The 14,903-nt window shown below is 54.1% G+C and overlaps 2 protein-coding genes across 6 annotated transcripts in view; both read right to left on the bottom strand.

The window, feature by feature from the left end:
- ZNF775 (zinc finger protein 775) overlaps positions 1–14,903 on the bottom strand; it is a 153,796-nt gene that overhangs the window by 104,827 nt on the left and 34,066 nt on the right. The gene's annotated exons all lie outside the window — the stretch shown is intronic.
- Positions 5,578–14,903, bottom strand: part of ZNF862 (zinc finger protein 862) — a 29,645-nt gene continuing 20,319 nt past the window's right edge. For 2 of the 5 annotated variants that reach the window (XM_050785777.1, XM_050785781.1), the window contains exons 6-9: positions 13,372–13,476; positions 10,403–12,517; positions 8,371–8,797; positions 5,578–7,803 (exon numbers count right to left, since the gene is read on the bottom strand). In XM_050785777.1, coding sequence (XP_050641734.1) covers positions 8,625–8,797; positions 10,403–12,517; positions 13,372–13,476 — 2,393 coding nt within the window. In that variant the 3' untranslated portion in view covers positions 5,578–7,803; positions 8,371–8,624. The remainder of the gene's footprint in view (positions 7,804–8,370; positions 8,798–10,402; positions 12,518–13,371; positions 13,477–14,903) is intronic. The other 3 variants (XM_050785778.1, XM_050785780.1, XM_050785779.1) reach the window with 3 other exon arrangements.

The raw sequence follows: 14,903 nt of genomic DNA on the forward strand, positions 1-14,903 counted from the left end.
GCGGGAGCAATGGCCTCGCCCTCAGAGACGCAGCGGGAGGGCGGTGCCCGCCGACCTACTGGCCGGGTCCTCGGCACGCGTTCTCCTCACTCCCAGGACAAGCGGAGCGGCGGGCGGGGACCGGGGCCTGGGGTCGGAGGCGGTGGAGCCAGAAAGGCGCCAGCGGCGCAGAGACGTTTGGGGGCAGGCGGGGGCTTCGCGTCTCGGTGGCGGGAAGCGGAATGAGGTTGGACCGGCCGAGCCGGCGTTCAGAGACCCGGCGGGAGGCGGAGGCCTGGCATCCTCGCGGACATCCATCTGTAGCGAACCCGGCAGAGGCTTTGGGATTAGATCCCTGACTCCTTGCGTCAGTAGCTACAGTTTGTTTAAATATAAAATGGGATGGCCGTTCTTACAAGGTTCCTGGAGGATTAAATGAATAGGCATGTGGAAAACACCTAGCATAATAAGGCTCGGTAGTTTGTTCCATCAGGGCTGGAAGAGACTTCAGAGCCTGCTTTCCTCCTTGGGCGTTTGGATCTCACATATCCCTTCTGTGGCAATCAAAAATCCGCATCTTCTGTAGAGATCCCTTTTACAGACCAGTGGCCTCCAGGCGCTGTCTCTGGCAACAAGTGCTACCCTAAGCAGCCGGCCACACATATTCCCTGGCTTCATGACATGGGGAGGCGCAGTCCCCACGTGATGCGGAAGGGAAATGTGCCTGTCCTTGCACTGACCCCGTCAGCGATGTGTGCTCCTGGCGGTTTTCTGAAAGCAAGAACCAGTCACATCCGCCCTTCTCTGTTCCATAGTTGAAACCTCACTATCCATCCTTTAAATTCATGCATGTTGGGGGTGGGCGTGGGGTGACACCAAACTGTTAGGTATAAAATACCATCTTAGCCTTCGAGGGGTTTCTAAAGTAGTTGAGGAGTGATATATTCTGGTAAAATCATAATGCTGGCCAGCACAGTTCTAAGAGCCCTGTGATCAAGGTAGCCAAATGCCCATTATGAGAATTCAGAGGGTGGAGAAATCCAGGAAGACTCCCTAGAGGAGGTGAGAGTTTAGCTAGCTTGTAAACAATGGTTATCCTTCTCATCCAGAGTGTGTTGTTGAGAACACTGGCCTAGGATAAGGGTGCACTTGGCATCCAGGAGATAGAGTTAAGAGGCTGTCGATTGAGGCCTTCAAAAAATCACCATGAGGGCTGGGTGCAGTGGCTCACGCCTGTAATCCCAGAACTTTGGGAGGCCCAGGCGGGCGGATCACGAGGTCAGGAGATCAAGACCATCCTGGCTGACATAGTGAAACCCTGTCTGCACTAAAAATACAAAAAATTTAGCCGGGCGTGGTGGCGGGCGCCTGTAGTCCCAGCTACTCTGGAAGCTGAGGCAGGAGAATGGTGTAAACCCGGGAGGCTGAGCTTGCAGTGAGCTGAGATCGCAGCACTATACTCCAGCCTGGGAGACAGAGCGAGACTCCATCTCAAAAAAAAAGAAGAAAAAAAAAAAAAGCACCAGGAAAGTTCCGTAGCTCAAAAAAGATGGACTTTTTTGAATTTTGTTCTGGAAAAAAAAAAAAAATCCTCTGTATAAAATGACAGCTGTAGAGTGCAATGTATTTCCTTTCTTGCCTCTGCTCCTTTGTCTTGGCTTTGGCCGGAAGCAAAAGCAGTGCTGAGCCTGAGCAGCCACTCATGTTAGCAGCCTGTAGCTCTCTTTCCTTTCATGTTTTTGATGTTTCATTTCTGTCCTAATTTGCATGTGATTGCATGTGTCATTTGTTTGGCAGCTTTGTGATAGTCTGAGGTCCATGAAGGGATTAAAACCAGGAACTGGCTCCTTTTCCAACCACTAAAGCCTCATCTGGGCCCACAAGCTCTTGCTGTTCCCTGGAGCCTGACTAGAAGATGTGAGCAGCTTTGTGCCGGAGCCCCATTTCCATGGGTAAACTATTCACCCGATCAAACAGCTCCCCGGAGTTCCACAGTACCACGTATTTATTTTCTAGAACTTTGTTTTTAGCTGAAAGGGATCTTAGAGGCTCTCTGAGGCAATCCTATCGCTTTACAGGTGATAAAACTGAGGCCCAGAGAAGTGAAGTAACTTGCCTAGGCCCACACAGCTCATCAGTAAAAGAGCCAAAACACATGGCCAAGGCTTCTCCTTCCTACTCCAGTGTCTCCTCCACACTCTCAGCTCACCCCTAGGGCTTGTGCTCAGGTCTTTGCAAGTAAGGCCTGTGACATTTAAGGATGTGACCACCTATCTCCCACCCATTGTTCTGGTGGCCATGAGGAGTAGAAGGAATTGTACCAGGATGTGACAAGAAGGAATTAGGAGCTGGGAGTCTTGCTGGGTGAGGACCTTGGCCCCTTACTTGCTTGCCATCTAATAGGGGCGCTCCTGGCCTGTGGGGTCAGGGAGAACTAGACCTAGAGCATGGTTGTCTCTGTGACTGGTTGAGCCTGTTTTTCCTTCAAGGGCCCCTGGCAGTGGGAAAACATATTATGACAATTGCACTGTTTTATCAGCCCTTGGCACTCCTGTTATTGCCCTGAAATAAACATTCCTACCTGTATGCCAGGCCCTGCCTGTTTCTGGAGCTTTCTTAGGTTTACAACCTACCCAACCTGTCCCAAATTGATGGGGTGAGCCCAGGGCATTAAACGGGTGGTACAAGTCAGGCTTCAGGACTGACATGGGTCTATGTGTGCTCGGTGTGGGTTAGGGGCGCTCGGCTGTCTTTCTCCCTACGGTGCATGCTGCTGCCAAACCAGAGATCACTTGTAGACTTGAAAGGGAATGTGAGCTTTGGGTGAAGAATTCCCAGCCCCCAACAGAGGCCAGAAAGCTACCACTCAGCCAGGTAAGTCTTGATGGAACATTTCTGGCACAAAGGTAACCATATTCATTGAGCCTTTAGTGCCTCCTGGGTCCTAGCACTTCTGTGGTTTGGATTCAGGTTTTGTACTTCTGTTTCCCGCCGTTACGACAGGAGCTTGGGTAACCTGTGAGAAACACGGTCACAGTGTAAACCTCTGGAGACAAGCTACACTGAGGGGACAATCTGGGTGAGGGTAACCCAGTGCCGTGGCTGTGCGAGCTCACGTGTGCTCTTTCAGGAGGACATGTCTCACAGCCACAGATCTTCAGCTCTGACATGCTCAATCTCACAAGCCCTTTTCTGAAAACTCCATCATGTGCTTTCTGATTCTCTACAGGAAGAAGGAAAATAAAGTATGCATTTTATGACACAACCCAGCTTGCAGGGATGAAGTAGAAGGTCCTCACTGTACCTCATGGCAGGCTGCTGACGGCAGATATTTAACCTGGCTCACTGAACTGGGCAGTCAGGGAAGGGTCGGCTCCTGCTCTGTCCAGCTCTCTTCATAAGGGACTCTGTCATACTTTTTATAAAAATGACTTTGATTTCTGCATAAGAAGGCTTGCCAAGCTTGCTGTCCAGCAGTGGCTGCTGCAGGGAATTATTCAGATGGCAGCAAGAGAGCCCTGGCTCCCTGGACCAGGACATTCCCTTCACGTGTGTTGGAATGAGAGCAGGAAGAACGCTGGTCGGAAGTCCCTACCCAGGGCTCTGGGACTTCAGTATTCTCAGACCAACTGGGCCACTCCTCTGAGTTGGGATGCTGACCCACACTTGGCCCTGGCTGCGGCATCCCCAGGACGCTGCCCTTAGCCGTCATCTCGTTGGGGCTGGGGGCTGAGCAGGTCACACCGAACAAAAGGAGTGTGTCCCCATCACTAAGCTCACATCTGAGTTCTCTTCCACAGAATTTGGTAACAAAGTCAGAAACGAGACTGAAGATGATTCTGGAGGCAACTGGGAACCTCCCAGAATGATTCTGCAGGCTTCTGGGAAGCTGGAAAACCCCAAGGCCAGACTGGCCTCTGAGAATGCCCAAGTCCTTTAGATTCCACTGGAAAAGCCATCCATCGGTGCCAAGTGTGTGGAGAGCTTCAAGAGCCATACAGCCCTGGCCATCCATGAGCACATCCATGTGGGAGAGTGGCCCTGAAAGTGTCCTAGTGTGGCAAAGGCTTCCCACTAAGTGGACCTCAGATGGCACAGGAAGACCCTCCTGGGGATGTGGGAGGACACTGCCTAGGCGGTGAGGGGCCGCTTTTTCAGGTGTGCACATTAAACGCAGACACAGCCTCTCTTGGCTGCCAAGAAGCCTGTGCAGGGCCCAGGACCACGGAACACTTGCAAACTGTCACTACCCAGAGGCCTGCGCCTGTCTGGAGTGTGCCCAGTGTGTCTGCGCCTCTCAGGTTATCTGGGCTCACCAGCACCGCCGCAGCACTGCAGGGCCCTTCTGTTGCTGTGAGTGCCAGGGCACTTGCTGGCTGCCTGCGCAACGCAAAAGGTTCCAAACAGGAAGTCTCTGGGCAGCTATTCCCAGGCGCAGAGGGGAGCAGCGGCCACACAGGTGCCAGCGTGGCAGGAGCTGCCGTCAGAGGCAGCGTCTCCAGAGCCCTGGGAGCAGAGGCCAGCCACATGAAGCCCACGAGTGTCGCTGGCATGGGAAAGGGACATGAGGATCACACTGACCCAAGAGAAGGCCCACAGTGAGGAGGCCCCACCGAAGCGTCCCCAGCAACAGGGGCTGAGGCATCTGAGGCAGCCAGCCCACTCAGAAAGGCCTGCTGACTGCACTCCGGATGTCAAGAGGACCCTTGGGAAAAAGAAAGGCAGGAGTGCAGCACCTTCCAGAGCCTCAGCTTGCTTCTCTCCTTCTAGCTCCGGCTGGAGTGATGGAAGAGGCTGCGCTGGGAGCTACCTCCCTGGGAGCCTACCCTCCCCAGCCTGAGCGTGGAGGCTACCGGCACTGTGCTTCCCCTAGTGAAATCCATCTTCCTTGAAGGGGTCAAGGAGACCCTGTTCACCCCCACCATGGGGTCAGGTCTTCACCGCATGGAGGCCGCACGGATTCCCAGTCACAAACCCAAAGCCTTGCTGCCTGTGCCTCTGCTTCGATAGTTGTTTCAATGTCTTTTTAAAAAAAATCACATACACTCGAGTAAGACTGAGTCTCCTCACCAAAGAGATCTGGCTGTATCCCGAGTCTCTGAAACCTTTGCTGCAGTCCCGTGGGAGCATGCCGCGCAGAGGATGTGGGGCCGCAAGGGCTCGCCAGAGGGATCTCAGGAGTTAGGCCTCAAGGAGCGCTGTTGAGTGACAGGTCTGATGCAGCAGCTTTTACTACTGGTGGAAATCGATGTTTTTTCCTTCAAAGTCTAACTTTTTAATTTCAGTAAACCAAATTAGATCATGTATGTGAAAGCACTATGTAAACTATACAGTATTCCAGAAAAGGCAGCCAAGCCCTTAATTATAACTCACCAAACAGCCAACTCTCATCTCTGCCTTGTATCTGGCAAAAATGATTGAGCTCACTATGAAGGACTAGAGAGGAAAGAAACTGAAAGACAAAAACCAGGTGAACACACAGGCACTTCCCCTGCCCACCTCTGTTCCTGGCCCTGTCCCCTCTTGAGCGAGGGCAGAGCTCGTTCCGTCCACTTCTCCGAGCTCCTGGTCCTTGCTTAGGGACACACAAGACAGAGATGTGTTGAAATAGACTCTGCTTTATTCAGGTAGCAAAAGGTTAGGAATCAAACATGGTCTTTAAAACCTCCTTTCATCTTTGAAAATGGAGGAGAGAACATCCCTGGGCCGGTTAGTGTACCTGCCCCTCCACACTGTTCTGGTAGGTACTTAGCACCCCAGAAACCCACCCTCTGCAGGAGAGAGAAGCAAGGTTCTGGAGCGTGGTCACATACTCTAAGGTATCTTCCAGGACAGGGGGCTGGCTCCCTCTCTCCCACCTGGAGTCGCTATGGCTACTGGGATCAAACTACCAGTTACATACTGGTTACTTGGAATGTCAGACCCGGTGGGCATCAGTCATCAGGGAGGGGGGGTAAATGCCAGGACACGTACATACGGATGCTGTCAAGACTACAGGCAAGGAGGAAGGTGGCGACAAGCGCTGGGACTCCAGCCAAAGCGGGAGTGCGTGCTCCTTCCACTCCCAGAGCCCTGTGGTTCTTCTTCTTGTGAGGCATGAACAGGAAGCCTCTCCAACAAGGGAGTCTCTGGGCACTAGGGGCCAAAACTCAGCCAGCCTCTCCAAACAAAGCAAAGGGGCCGGCCTGGGCCGGGGCCTCGGATAAGGACGCTCACTGTGTTTCCACGGGAGTCCTGAACGAGGAAGTTCAGGAATGAGACGGCAGTCATCTTCTTCCTTCTTGGTCATTGGCTGACAAAGGGGAACGGAGCAGGCCTGCGCCCCTTGAGAAATCGGGTAGTGTTCTCAGTGGCCCCACTGCAAGGGGACCGCTTTTCCCACCACCTAAGGAAGGCACTGGACGGTGTCCTCGGAGCACGCTGATGCTGACGTGGAGAGGGCGAGGGGCTTCCCCTGGCTTCCACCTCAGCTCCAGAACTGCTCCCACAGAGACCCACTCACGGCTGCTCACAGGATGGCCCCCTGCTCTGAGGGATTCTTCAAGGATGAAGAGGCCGCGGGAAGCGTGTGTGCTGGAACAGCACCTTGATGTGGAATCCCTGTGGGTAGGGCAGAGGCTACAGCCCCACCTAAAAAAGCCTTTCTCCCTCCCCTTCCACCAGTTCACATCCACAGTGCCTGACCTGGGCAAGTTCCTGAACACCCATGGAGACGGTGATGGAGAGAGGGAGGCCTGTGCATGTCTTAGCCACGTGGATAGTAACACCTCCCAGAGCTCCCGCACCACAGGCCTGAGGGGTGCCTCTGACCGCCAGACCCACAGGGCTGGGAGACGTTTCCACAGGTCAAAGGCAGAAAGCAAGAAAGGAATTCCTGACTAGAACTGAAAACGGCAGGAAAACAACAGTGCTGAGGCTAAGTGCTGGGGTGGGGGATGAAAGGGCATATGGGGTACTAGGGCACCTGCAGTACTGGGGAGGGGCTTGGACGCCAGCATCTACCCTGGGAATGGGAAGGGTACTCAGACGGCAGCTTCTACCCTGGGAATAGGAAGGGACTCAGGTGCTCAGATGCCAGCATCTACCCTGGGAATGGGAAGCAGCAGATTATGGAGAAAGGGCCCACCCACAGGGGCCTGCAGCACAGCACAGGACCTGCCTGAGCCAGGCAGCAAGCAAGCTGGGATGGATGGTACCCACTTCCTGCCTGTTTAAAACAAGTGTCAGGCAGGGCAGAGAAGCCCTGCGTGCTGACTTTCCTTATTTCCTGCCCATGGTTAAGGAAGGCAGAACCTAGACAAAATCATCCCCCTCCTGATAAGCGGCCTCCTGAGCCTGCCAAGATGGAGCTGCCCCGGAAGGAAAAGTGCTTCGCTTTAGGTGGAAGATGGGCAAGGAGGGTGTGAACCTAGCAGTGCCGGAAGCCCCTCTGTGCCTCTAGGGCAGTGCTTCTGTGGTTCTGAAGCGGGAGCAGGCCCACAGACCCTGGAGGAGCTTGTTCAAAGCCCTTGTCACTGAGTCCCCATTCCGGGATGTCTCAGTGGGCCCTGGCGATCCTGGTGCAGAGTCCCCAGGGCAACTCGGAGAAGAGTGGACTAGCCTGTCAGGCAGATGGTGCATTCAGAGAGCAACTCCTACAACAAGGACTTTGGAGACAAATTCCTACCTGTCCCACTAAGGACGAGGATGGGGCGGAAGGCAGATAAGTCCACACTGCAGTCAGAGGTCTTTCAAGGAGCCCGAGGCTCTCATTCACTAATCCTAGGGCAGGTGGGGAGTCAGCAGGCACTTGGATTCTCTGCTGCCACTTCATGGAGAGGGAAACTGAGGCACAGAAAAGAGGAAGGGATTAATCAGACCACTGCCTGCAGCAGAGCTGGGGCTGCATCCCAAGCCTCCCAACTCCAACTTGGTCCCATCCTCTCCTGAGGAAACCGGGCCAGGTGTGCCACAGGTCAAACGTGGCTGGGCTCTGCGGGAAGCACCAGACCCCCTGCCAGAAGAGCCCCAGCTCTACCATCTGGAGCTGCAGGAAGAGAACTTTCTTGGGTGCTCTGTGCAAAGGGCTTGTGATTGTTTCGCCCTGAAGGAAGCCCTGGGAAGAGGTACAGATCCGCACGAGATCGAGGCCTCACCGTTTCTGCTGCGGGAGCCAGGGTAGGAAGTCCCAGAACAATGCCTCTGGGGGCTCCTGCAGCCAGGCCAGCTGTCCCTAGAGCAGAGTCCGCCTCCCCTCTAACAAAGTGGCCTTTCCCATTCTCACTAGGCTGTGGGCAGCCTCCCTGGAACATTCCCCAGGGATGTCCAACAGTCTCCCCCACCAGGACAGTCCTCTTGCCACCAGAACTCAGGGGCTGAAACCTTTCATGATGGGGTTATTTTCTGGAGCACCTTAAAAATGAACTTGAGATCTAGAACCTTCTGGCACATTTGTGTGCTGTGAGGCATGGCTGTGCTGAATGGGCCTCAGGAAACAGGTCATGCACCTCCTAATACCCCTGCTGCTCCGGGACGCCACGGCCCACTTCCTGGTGCTTAGAGACCATCGCCACCAGCAGAAGATCCTAGGGCAGCCTAGAATCTGCAGAGCCTGTCCCAGTGATCCCAGAGGCGTCTCCAAGGCAGTCCCAAGGACTCCCTGTCCCTCAGGACATCCCGGGGGCCTCCTGGCTGGTGTGGGGGTACAGGAGTCTCTCGGGAGGCTCCATGATACAGTCCTTCAGAACCTCCACTGCTGCCCTGGAGGGCACGATGGGTGGCTTCTGGCTCCCAGACTCCACATAGAGGGCTCCCATCTCCTCCTTCCTGGGCCTGGCGCCTGTGGGGAGGAAGGAGAAGGCAATTAGACTGACTGACAGTGACTGCCTTCCACATCCGACTTCGCCCAGGGGCTGTTTGGTGAGGAAAGCTTGGCGGGACAGACGGGAGACAGGACCGGGACTGCTCTTTGCAGCCTGCATCTGTTCCTGCTCCGTTCATTCTTTTATCCTAAGACAGGGGATCTCAATTGGGGGTGATTTTGTTCCCCAGGGACCATTTGCTAATGTCTGGAGATGATTTTTGTTGTCACAAATGGGGGGTGTGCTACCGGTATCCAGTCGGTATCTAATAGGTAGAGGCCAGGGATGCTGCTCAAGTTCCCACAGTGAACAGGAGGACCCCCCAACCAAGATTACCCAGCACCAGTGTCAACAATGCTGAGGCTGAGAGCCCTGCCTGGAAGGAGGCATCAGTGCGTAGTTTGGTAGTGTTTGGACCAATCTGTGCTGGTCTCATTTTCCCTGTGGAAAGAGTAACTTGCTCCAGGGCACACCTGACAATCATTTTTTTCTCCTTAGCACCCACAGGGCTGGACACAGAGCAACTCACTCAACAAATGCCTGGGTGAGGGGCTCACCCAGCCCTCTCTCGGTTCTCCCTTTTCCTTATCAGTGAAGGGTCTCTTTTCTTCTCCTCACCGGCCCTACTGTGGCTTCAGGGCCACCCTGCTTCCTACAGACCCTCTGTCAACCATGAGACCCAGTCCCATTTCTGATGACCACAGACTCAGAGGTGAAAACTGGGAGCAGCAACAGCTGGAAGGAGACCAGCTAGAGACGCCAGGAGAGAGAACACTGCTCCATCCTTGTCAAGTGACTATGAGTGGTCTGCAGAACCCCAACAACCGGCATATTTTCTTTGGTTTTCAGTGACTACCTGAAGACAGAACATTTCTTGTCTGCGGCTTTCAGTAACTTTCCCTCCCTTCTAATACAGCTTCCCCCTCAAGCAAGTCCCTGACCCTAGCCCTCCGGTCCAGAGAGGCTGTTTCTGCTCTCCCCTGCCCCGTGAGATTCCTGCCTGAAAGCCCCACCATCTCCTCCGCATCTCACCTCCTCCACAGCCACGTGGACCTCTTCCCTCTTGAAAATTCCTGCCCAGTCCAGAGTCAATCAGCCCCACTTAGAATGTGATGGCGCTGCTTGGGGCTGGTCAGCCCTCTCCTTACTCCCAGCAGTGGTCCTGACCTTTAACTAGCGCCGTTTACACCACCTGCCAGGCATTGTCCTGAGTGCTTTACATGCACCACTCATTTGGCAAATGAGAAACCAAGGCATAAGGGGATAAACTTGCCCAAGGCCACACAGCCAGTTGGGGGCGGAGCCAGCACAGCACTGTCACCAGGGCAGACAGGCTCTATAAATGCATGCTCTCTGCACTAAGCTCTGCTGCCTAGAGCACAAGTGTGTCATCTCCCTGCCAGGGGCACAAGGTCCTGGAGGGTGGACGTCACGCATCGAGTACCCACTGGCCTAGCAAATGGGTGGGCGCATGACAGAAGCTCCACAGGCACCTGCAGTCCTGTCTTCTTGGCCTCTGGCTCAGCACAGGGCTGGAGGGCAAGATTCCCCTGCCTTGGGGGAGCTCTGCCACGTGTACTTACTTGCAGGGGAGCGGGCTGGCACCTGGGCACAGGCGTAGACATGGCTGAAACGCCGGCCTGAGGAGGTCAGGAACCAGTGCTGGATGGCGGGCTGAGGGTCGTACTCCGTGACGGCCACGCCGTTCACAGCCGTCATCATGAGCATGTTGAGCACCTCATTGGAGAGCTTGGTCCTCTCATCAGTCCTGATCCGGTTCATGGCCTTGAACCCCCGCTCACAGCAGGAGGTGGAGATGGGCACACAGACCACCACGGCCATGAGCTTGCTCAGCAGGGGGAAGCGGCAGTGCTGGGCCAGGGCGTTTTTGCAGAGCATGGAGAACGGAAGGTGCTGGGCGATGGCTTTCAGGCCCAGCCACTCCTCCAGCAGAGCTTCCTCACTGTATCCTGTTGGGAGGGAGCACTCGAAATACCTGGCCAGGGTGAGAATGTCATCATTCCCAAAACTGGCAAGTTCGATCCCGCTTGGCCAGGCCATGGTGTCAAACACCTCCATGTTCTTGAGCTGTGGGGGTCGGTCTGTGTCGAACCTCTGCTGGAGGTACTCGATCCCGGTCAGGACCGTCTTCTCCCTGTCTGCCTGGAACCGCTGTTCCGCTACCTCCAGTCCGTCCAAGCAGATGCCGTGGAGCCGCCCATCCTTGAAGCTGGCGTTGAATTCTTCCTCTTTGGGCCCCGCCTGGTGACGGAGGCTCTCCAGTGCCACATAGGCCCGGCCCAGCGTGGCGTTCACCTCTGTAATCAGCACGATCTCCTTCTGGCACACCTCGGACAGAGGCCTGTAAACGCTCAGGAAGTCCAACAGGAAGTGGCAGAACTTGACAAAGTGGAAGCCGCGCATGAGCTTCAGCATCCCCTTGGCCCGGTGCCCAATCTGGCCCCCAGCCTCCGCCACACTCTGGAGATGCCTGGCCAGGGCGGGCCAGCTTCCCAGCAGCGCGTGCAGCGTGCGCCTCCTGCTGGCCACCCAGCGGACTGCGTTCAGATCCTTCAGGCGGATGATCTCCTGCTCCAAAGACGCTGCACCTTCCTGCAGCTCGTTCAGCCTCTTGTTTGACGACTGATAAAACTTGAAGACGGTGCGGATGTGCCGGTCACACTTCTTCACCAGATCGATGCTCCCGCAGGCATCCACCACAGCCAGGTGCAGCCGGTGGGCCACACAGTGGACAGGCAGCAGCTGCGGGATGACCTCCTGGAACTTTTCCACAAGGCCTCCTCTGCAGCTCAACATGGCTGAGCCATCCGTTCCCAGTCCCACCACCCAGCCAGGCTTCCGGAAGGGGATGTCCAGCTCATCCAGGGCAGAAATGATGGTCTCGAAGTAGCCGTCTGCTGTCTCACTGCAGAGAGGGGCCAGAGTGATGTAGGACTCTTTCACCTCCATCTGTTTAAAGTAGCGGATGTAAATCCCCACGCAGGCCTGCTCGGAGGCGTCGGTGGAGCTGTCCAGCAGCACGCTCACGCAGGGCGAGTTCCGCACGTCCTCCAGGATCTCCCTCTTCAGGGTCTCCGAGATGTACTTGATGAACTGAGTGCATGCTGTGCGATTGCGGTACTTGCCTAATATCATGGTCCCGGTGCTTTGGAGGAGCTGCAGGATCTTCTCAAAGTCATTCAGGGGCCTTGAGTGGTATGCGATGGAGTAGGCGGCATTGAAAAAGTGCTCCATGTTGGCCATGAGGTCGCTGGAGATCTCTGGAATGAGGGCCGTGTGAGGGGTGTCTTCCTTGATTTCAACCGTGTTCACACACAGCCTGTGGGCTTTGCTGACTTCATGGTATTTTAAAGTCTCCACTTTAAAAGGCCCCGTATAACCTCTGACTAACCGAGATGATTTGTCGTGGAGATTAGGTCTTTCTTTGCAGGCTGAGCAGAAGAGTTTGGTCTCTTTGGGGTCAATGACTAACCATGGGAACTGCCCAAACCATGACCTCTGAATGGAACGGGGCCTATATGTCCTCTTGATTCTCCTAGGTCCATCTCCTTCTCCTTCACAAATGCTGGGACTGCAGCAGGAGGCACGGGCCTCCACGGGAGAGGCTGGAAGCAACGCAGAGTCTGCAGCCAAGGCCTGTGTGTCTGTCTCTCTCACTGCCACCATCTTCTTGTTCCCTTTGGAGAAAATTAAATCATGCTTGGTTCTGCTACCCAGGACTCTGCAGTCTTCTATCAGCTAAGACACCCCAAAATTTAATAAGTATCCCTTAAGAAAGGCAGAAAAGATGAGTGCAATCCTTCTTTCTAGAGATCATTAGTGGCGTCCACTTAAACCCTCCCCCATTCTTACCTATGAAAGTTAATCTGGCTCTCCCAGAGTTGTTGCTAATCCTTGTGGGTTCTTTCACCAGCACCCCAACCACCCTATCCACACAGCTACCCTGGGATCATGTGACACCAGATACCAGTAAGTTCAATTAACCCCCTTGGCCACAGAGACTGTTGGATAAGCAAGTGGCTTTCACTCTCGTGTGAGGCTCCACAATGGAATAGGTTAAACACCTGCCAAGTCTTTTACGAGCCTCAGAAAGAATTAGGTACAGAAGTAAGTGTAGCAGCTACAAGCCAAGAAGTTACTGATTGAGATACGCAAGACAACAAATTCTCACAAACCAATGGTGCTGTCACTGAGCACTGGAGAAGGAGGGAGAAGGGATGAGAGGCTCACAGATGGGTCCCCTGGCTCCTCGAGATCAGTGTTCCCACATACCTGCTCCCACCAGCTCTGCCACAGCCTCCATCAGCACTTCTGCTTACAAAAGGACCTGTTTTTTCCCACTTTCCCAGACTACTCTACACTCTGTGGGCAGGGTTAGTTGCTTTTCCATCTTGTCTACCCAGGGCCTCCTGCCAGGCTTGGTGCCCAATCGGCCCCCATTGGATGGACACGGCTGAGCTCATGCTGTTTGACTCATCATAGCCGCCTGGGCCCTGGCACGTCCTTCAGAAGGCTGTAGGTTTAGACTCACCTGGAGGACGACCTTTCCCCCACTTTGGCCCATTTGGGTCCTTGATCCAGGGTGCAGCCCTCCGCTCCAGTTTGGAGATCAAGTCTGGCTTGGCAGCAGCAGGTCCTGTGGCAAGGATGAAGAATCATGCTGATGTCACTGCTGTGGCCAAGTCGAGTAGCCCTCTCAAGCTAGACCCAGCCCCTGAAATACGCAGAGGTGTCTCTGGGTTCTGTCCTTATAAAGTCTAGTCGGCCAAGGGCAGGCGGAGCGCAAACCCAGAGTGCCAAACAGGCAGTAAGGGGAGGGGCACCCCTCAGCTAGGATGGGACTTCCACAGATCCATGGGCCAGCCCTGGGAACCACGGGCCAGCCATACACACCAGAGGGGGAAGGGTAGAAACAGGAAGAACCATAGGGACTAAGCAGGAGGGGAAGCAGCAGCCATGTGAGAAGTGGAAGGTCCCACCCACAGCTGGCCCACACATGTGCCCCTCTGCCCCCACAGCTGGCCCACGCATATGCCCCTCTGTCCCCACAGCTGGCCCACCTATGTGCCCCTCTGCCCGGCCTCTGTGAAGGTGACCAACTACATGGGTTTTTGAAAGGGGCACTTGGAGGCCCCCCGAAATACCTACCATCTGCAATGGAGCCTGAAATCTGACTAAAGGAGATTTGGGTCTTTGGATTAAGCACTGCCCTTTACTTAAAATAGGAATATTGTTCCGGGGTATGCAAATAAACCATTTCCTCTATTGAAAATAAAATCCATCACTATCTACATCATGCTTTTGTGCATGTCTGTGTGAATGTGTGCATAAACTTTCTGTGGAGGGCCACACGAGCAACTGGGCCTGTGGGTGCTCCTGGAGAGGAACTGAAGGACAAGGGAAAAGGGAGGCTGGTTCCTACCATTCATCTTTGGATCATTTGAATATATTTATATATATAATGATACATATATGTGTGTGTGAATATCTACGTATTTACTAATAAAAATATAAATAAGTAAATTACTAAAGTGTGTTAGATTGAACATATATTCTTCTTAAAATATCTCTAAAATGAGGTCAAAGGAATAATAATAACAAAATGAGGTATAAGACCAAGAGAAATTGGATTAGGAATGCAAATCCATTTTTTGGAAGGAAAGGAGACAAAAGAGAGAGAAACGAACAGAGCTGAACACCAAATGCCTACAGATGGGTTAACAAGGAGAAGCAAGTTGGCTGGTACCAGAGAATCCCAGAAAGATTCAGAAACTGCAGGCACCAGATATGGGAGAAGGTGGTGGGTGGGGAATGGGCGGGAGCAGCGGACTGGCTCAAGTCTGACAGAGATCTGATCAATCCCAGATCCTCTTACCTATGCCAGGAAACCAGGAACCACCACCACCACACCCCAGAGGAGAATAGAGGTTCGGTCTACAGAAAAACTTACCCAGAAAGGCTCCAGATCCCAGATACCACGTACACAGAAAGGTGAAGGGGTGGTGCATACTGAAAGCAGGGAGACTGAGTCATGTCTATGGACTGAGGGGTGCGGTGCTCGAC

Source organism: Macaca thibetana, chromosome 3 (genome assembly GCF_024542745.1).
Source record: "Macaca thibetana thibetana isolate TM-01 chromosome 3, ASM2454274v1, whole genome shotgun sequence".
In the NCBI taxonomy this organism is placed as follows: Eukaryota; Metazoa; Chordata; class Mammalia; order Primates; family Cercopithecidae; genus Macaca; species Macaca thibetana.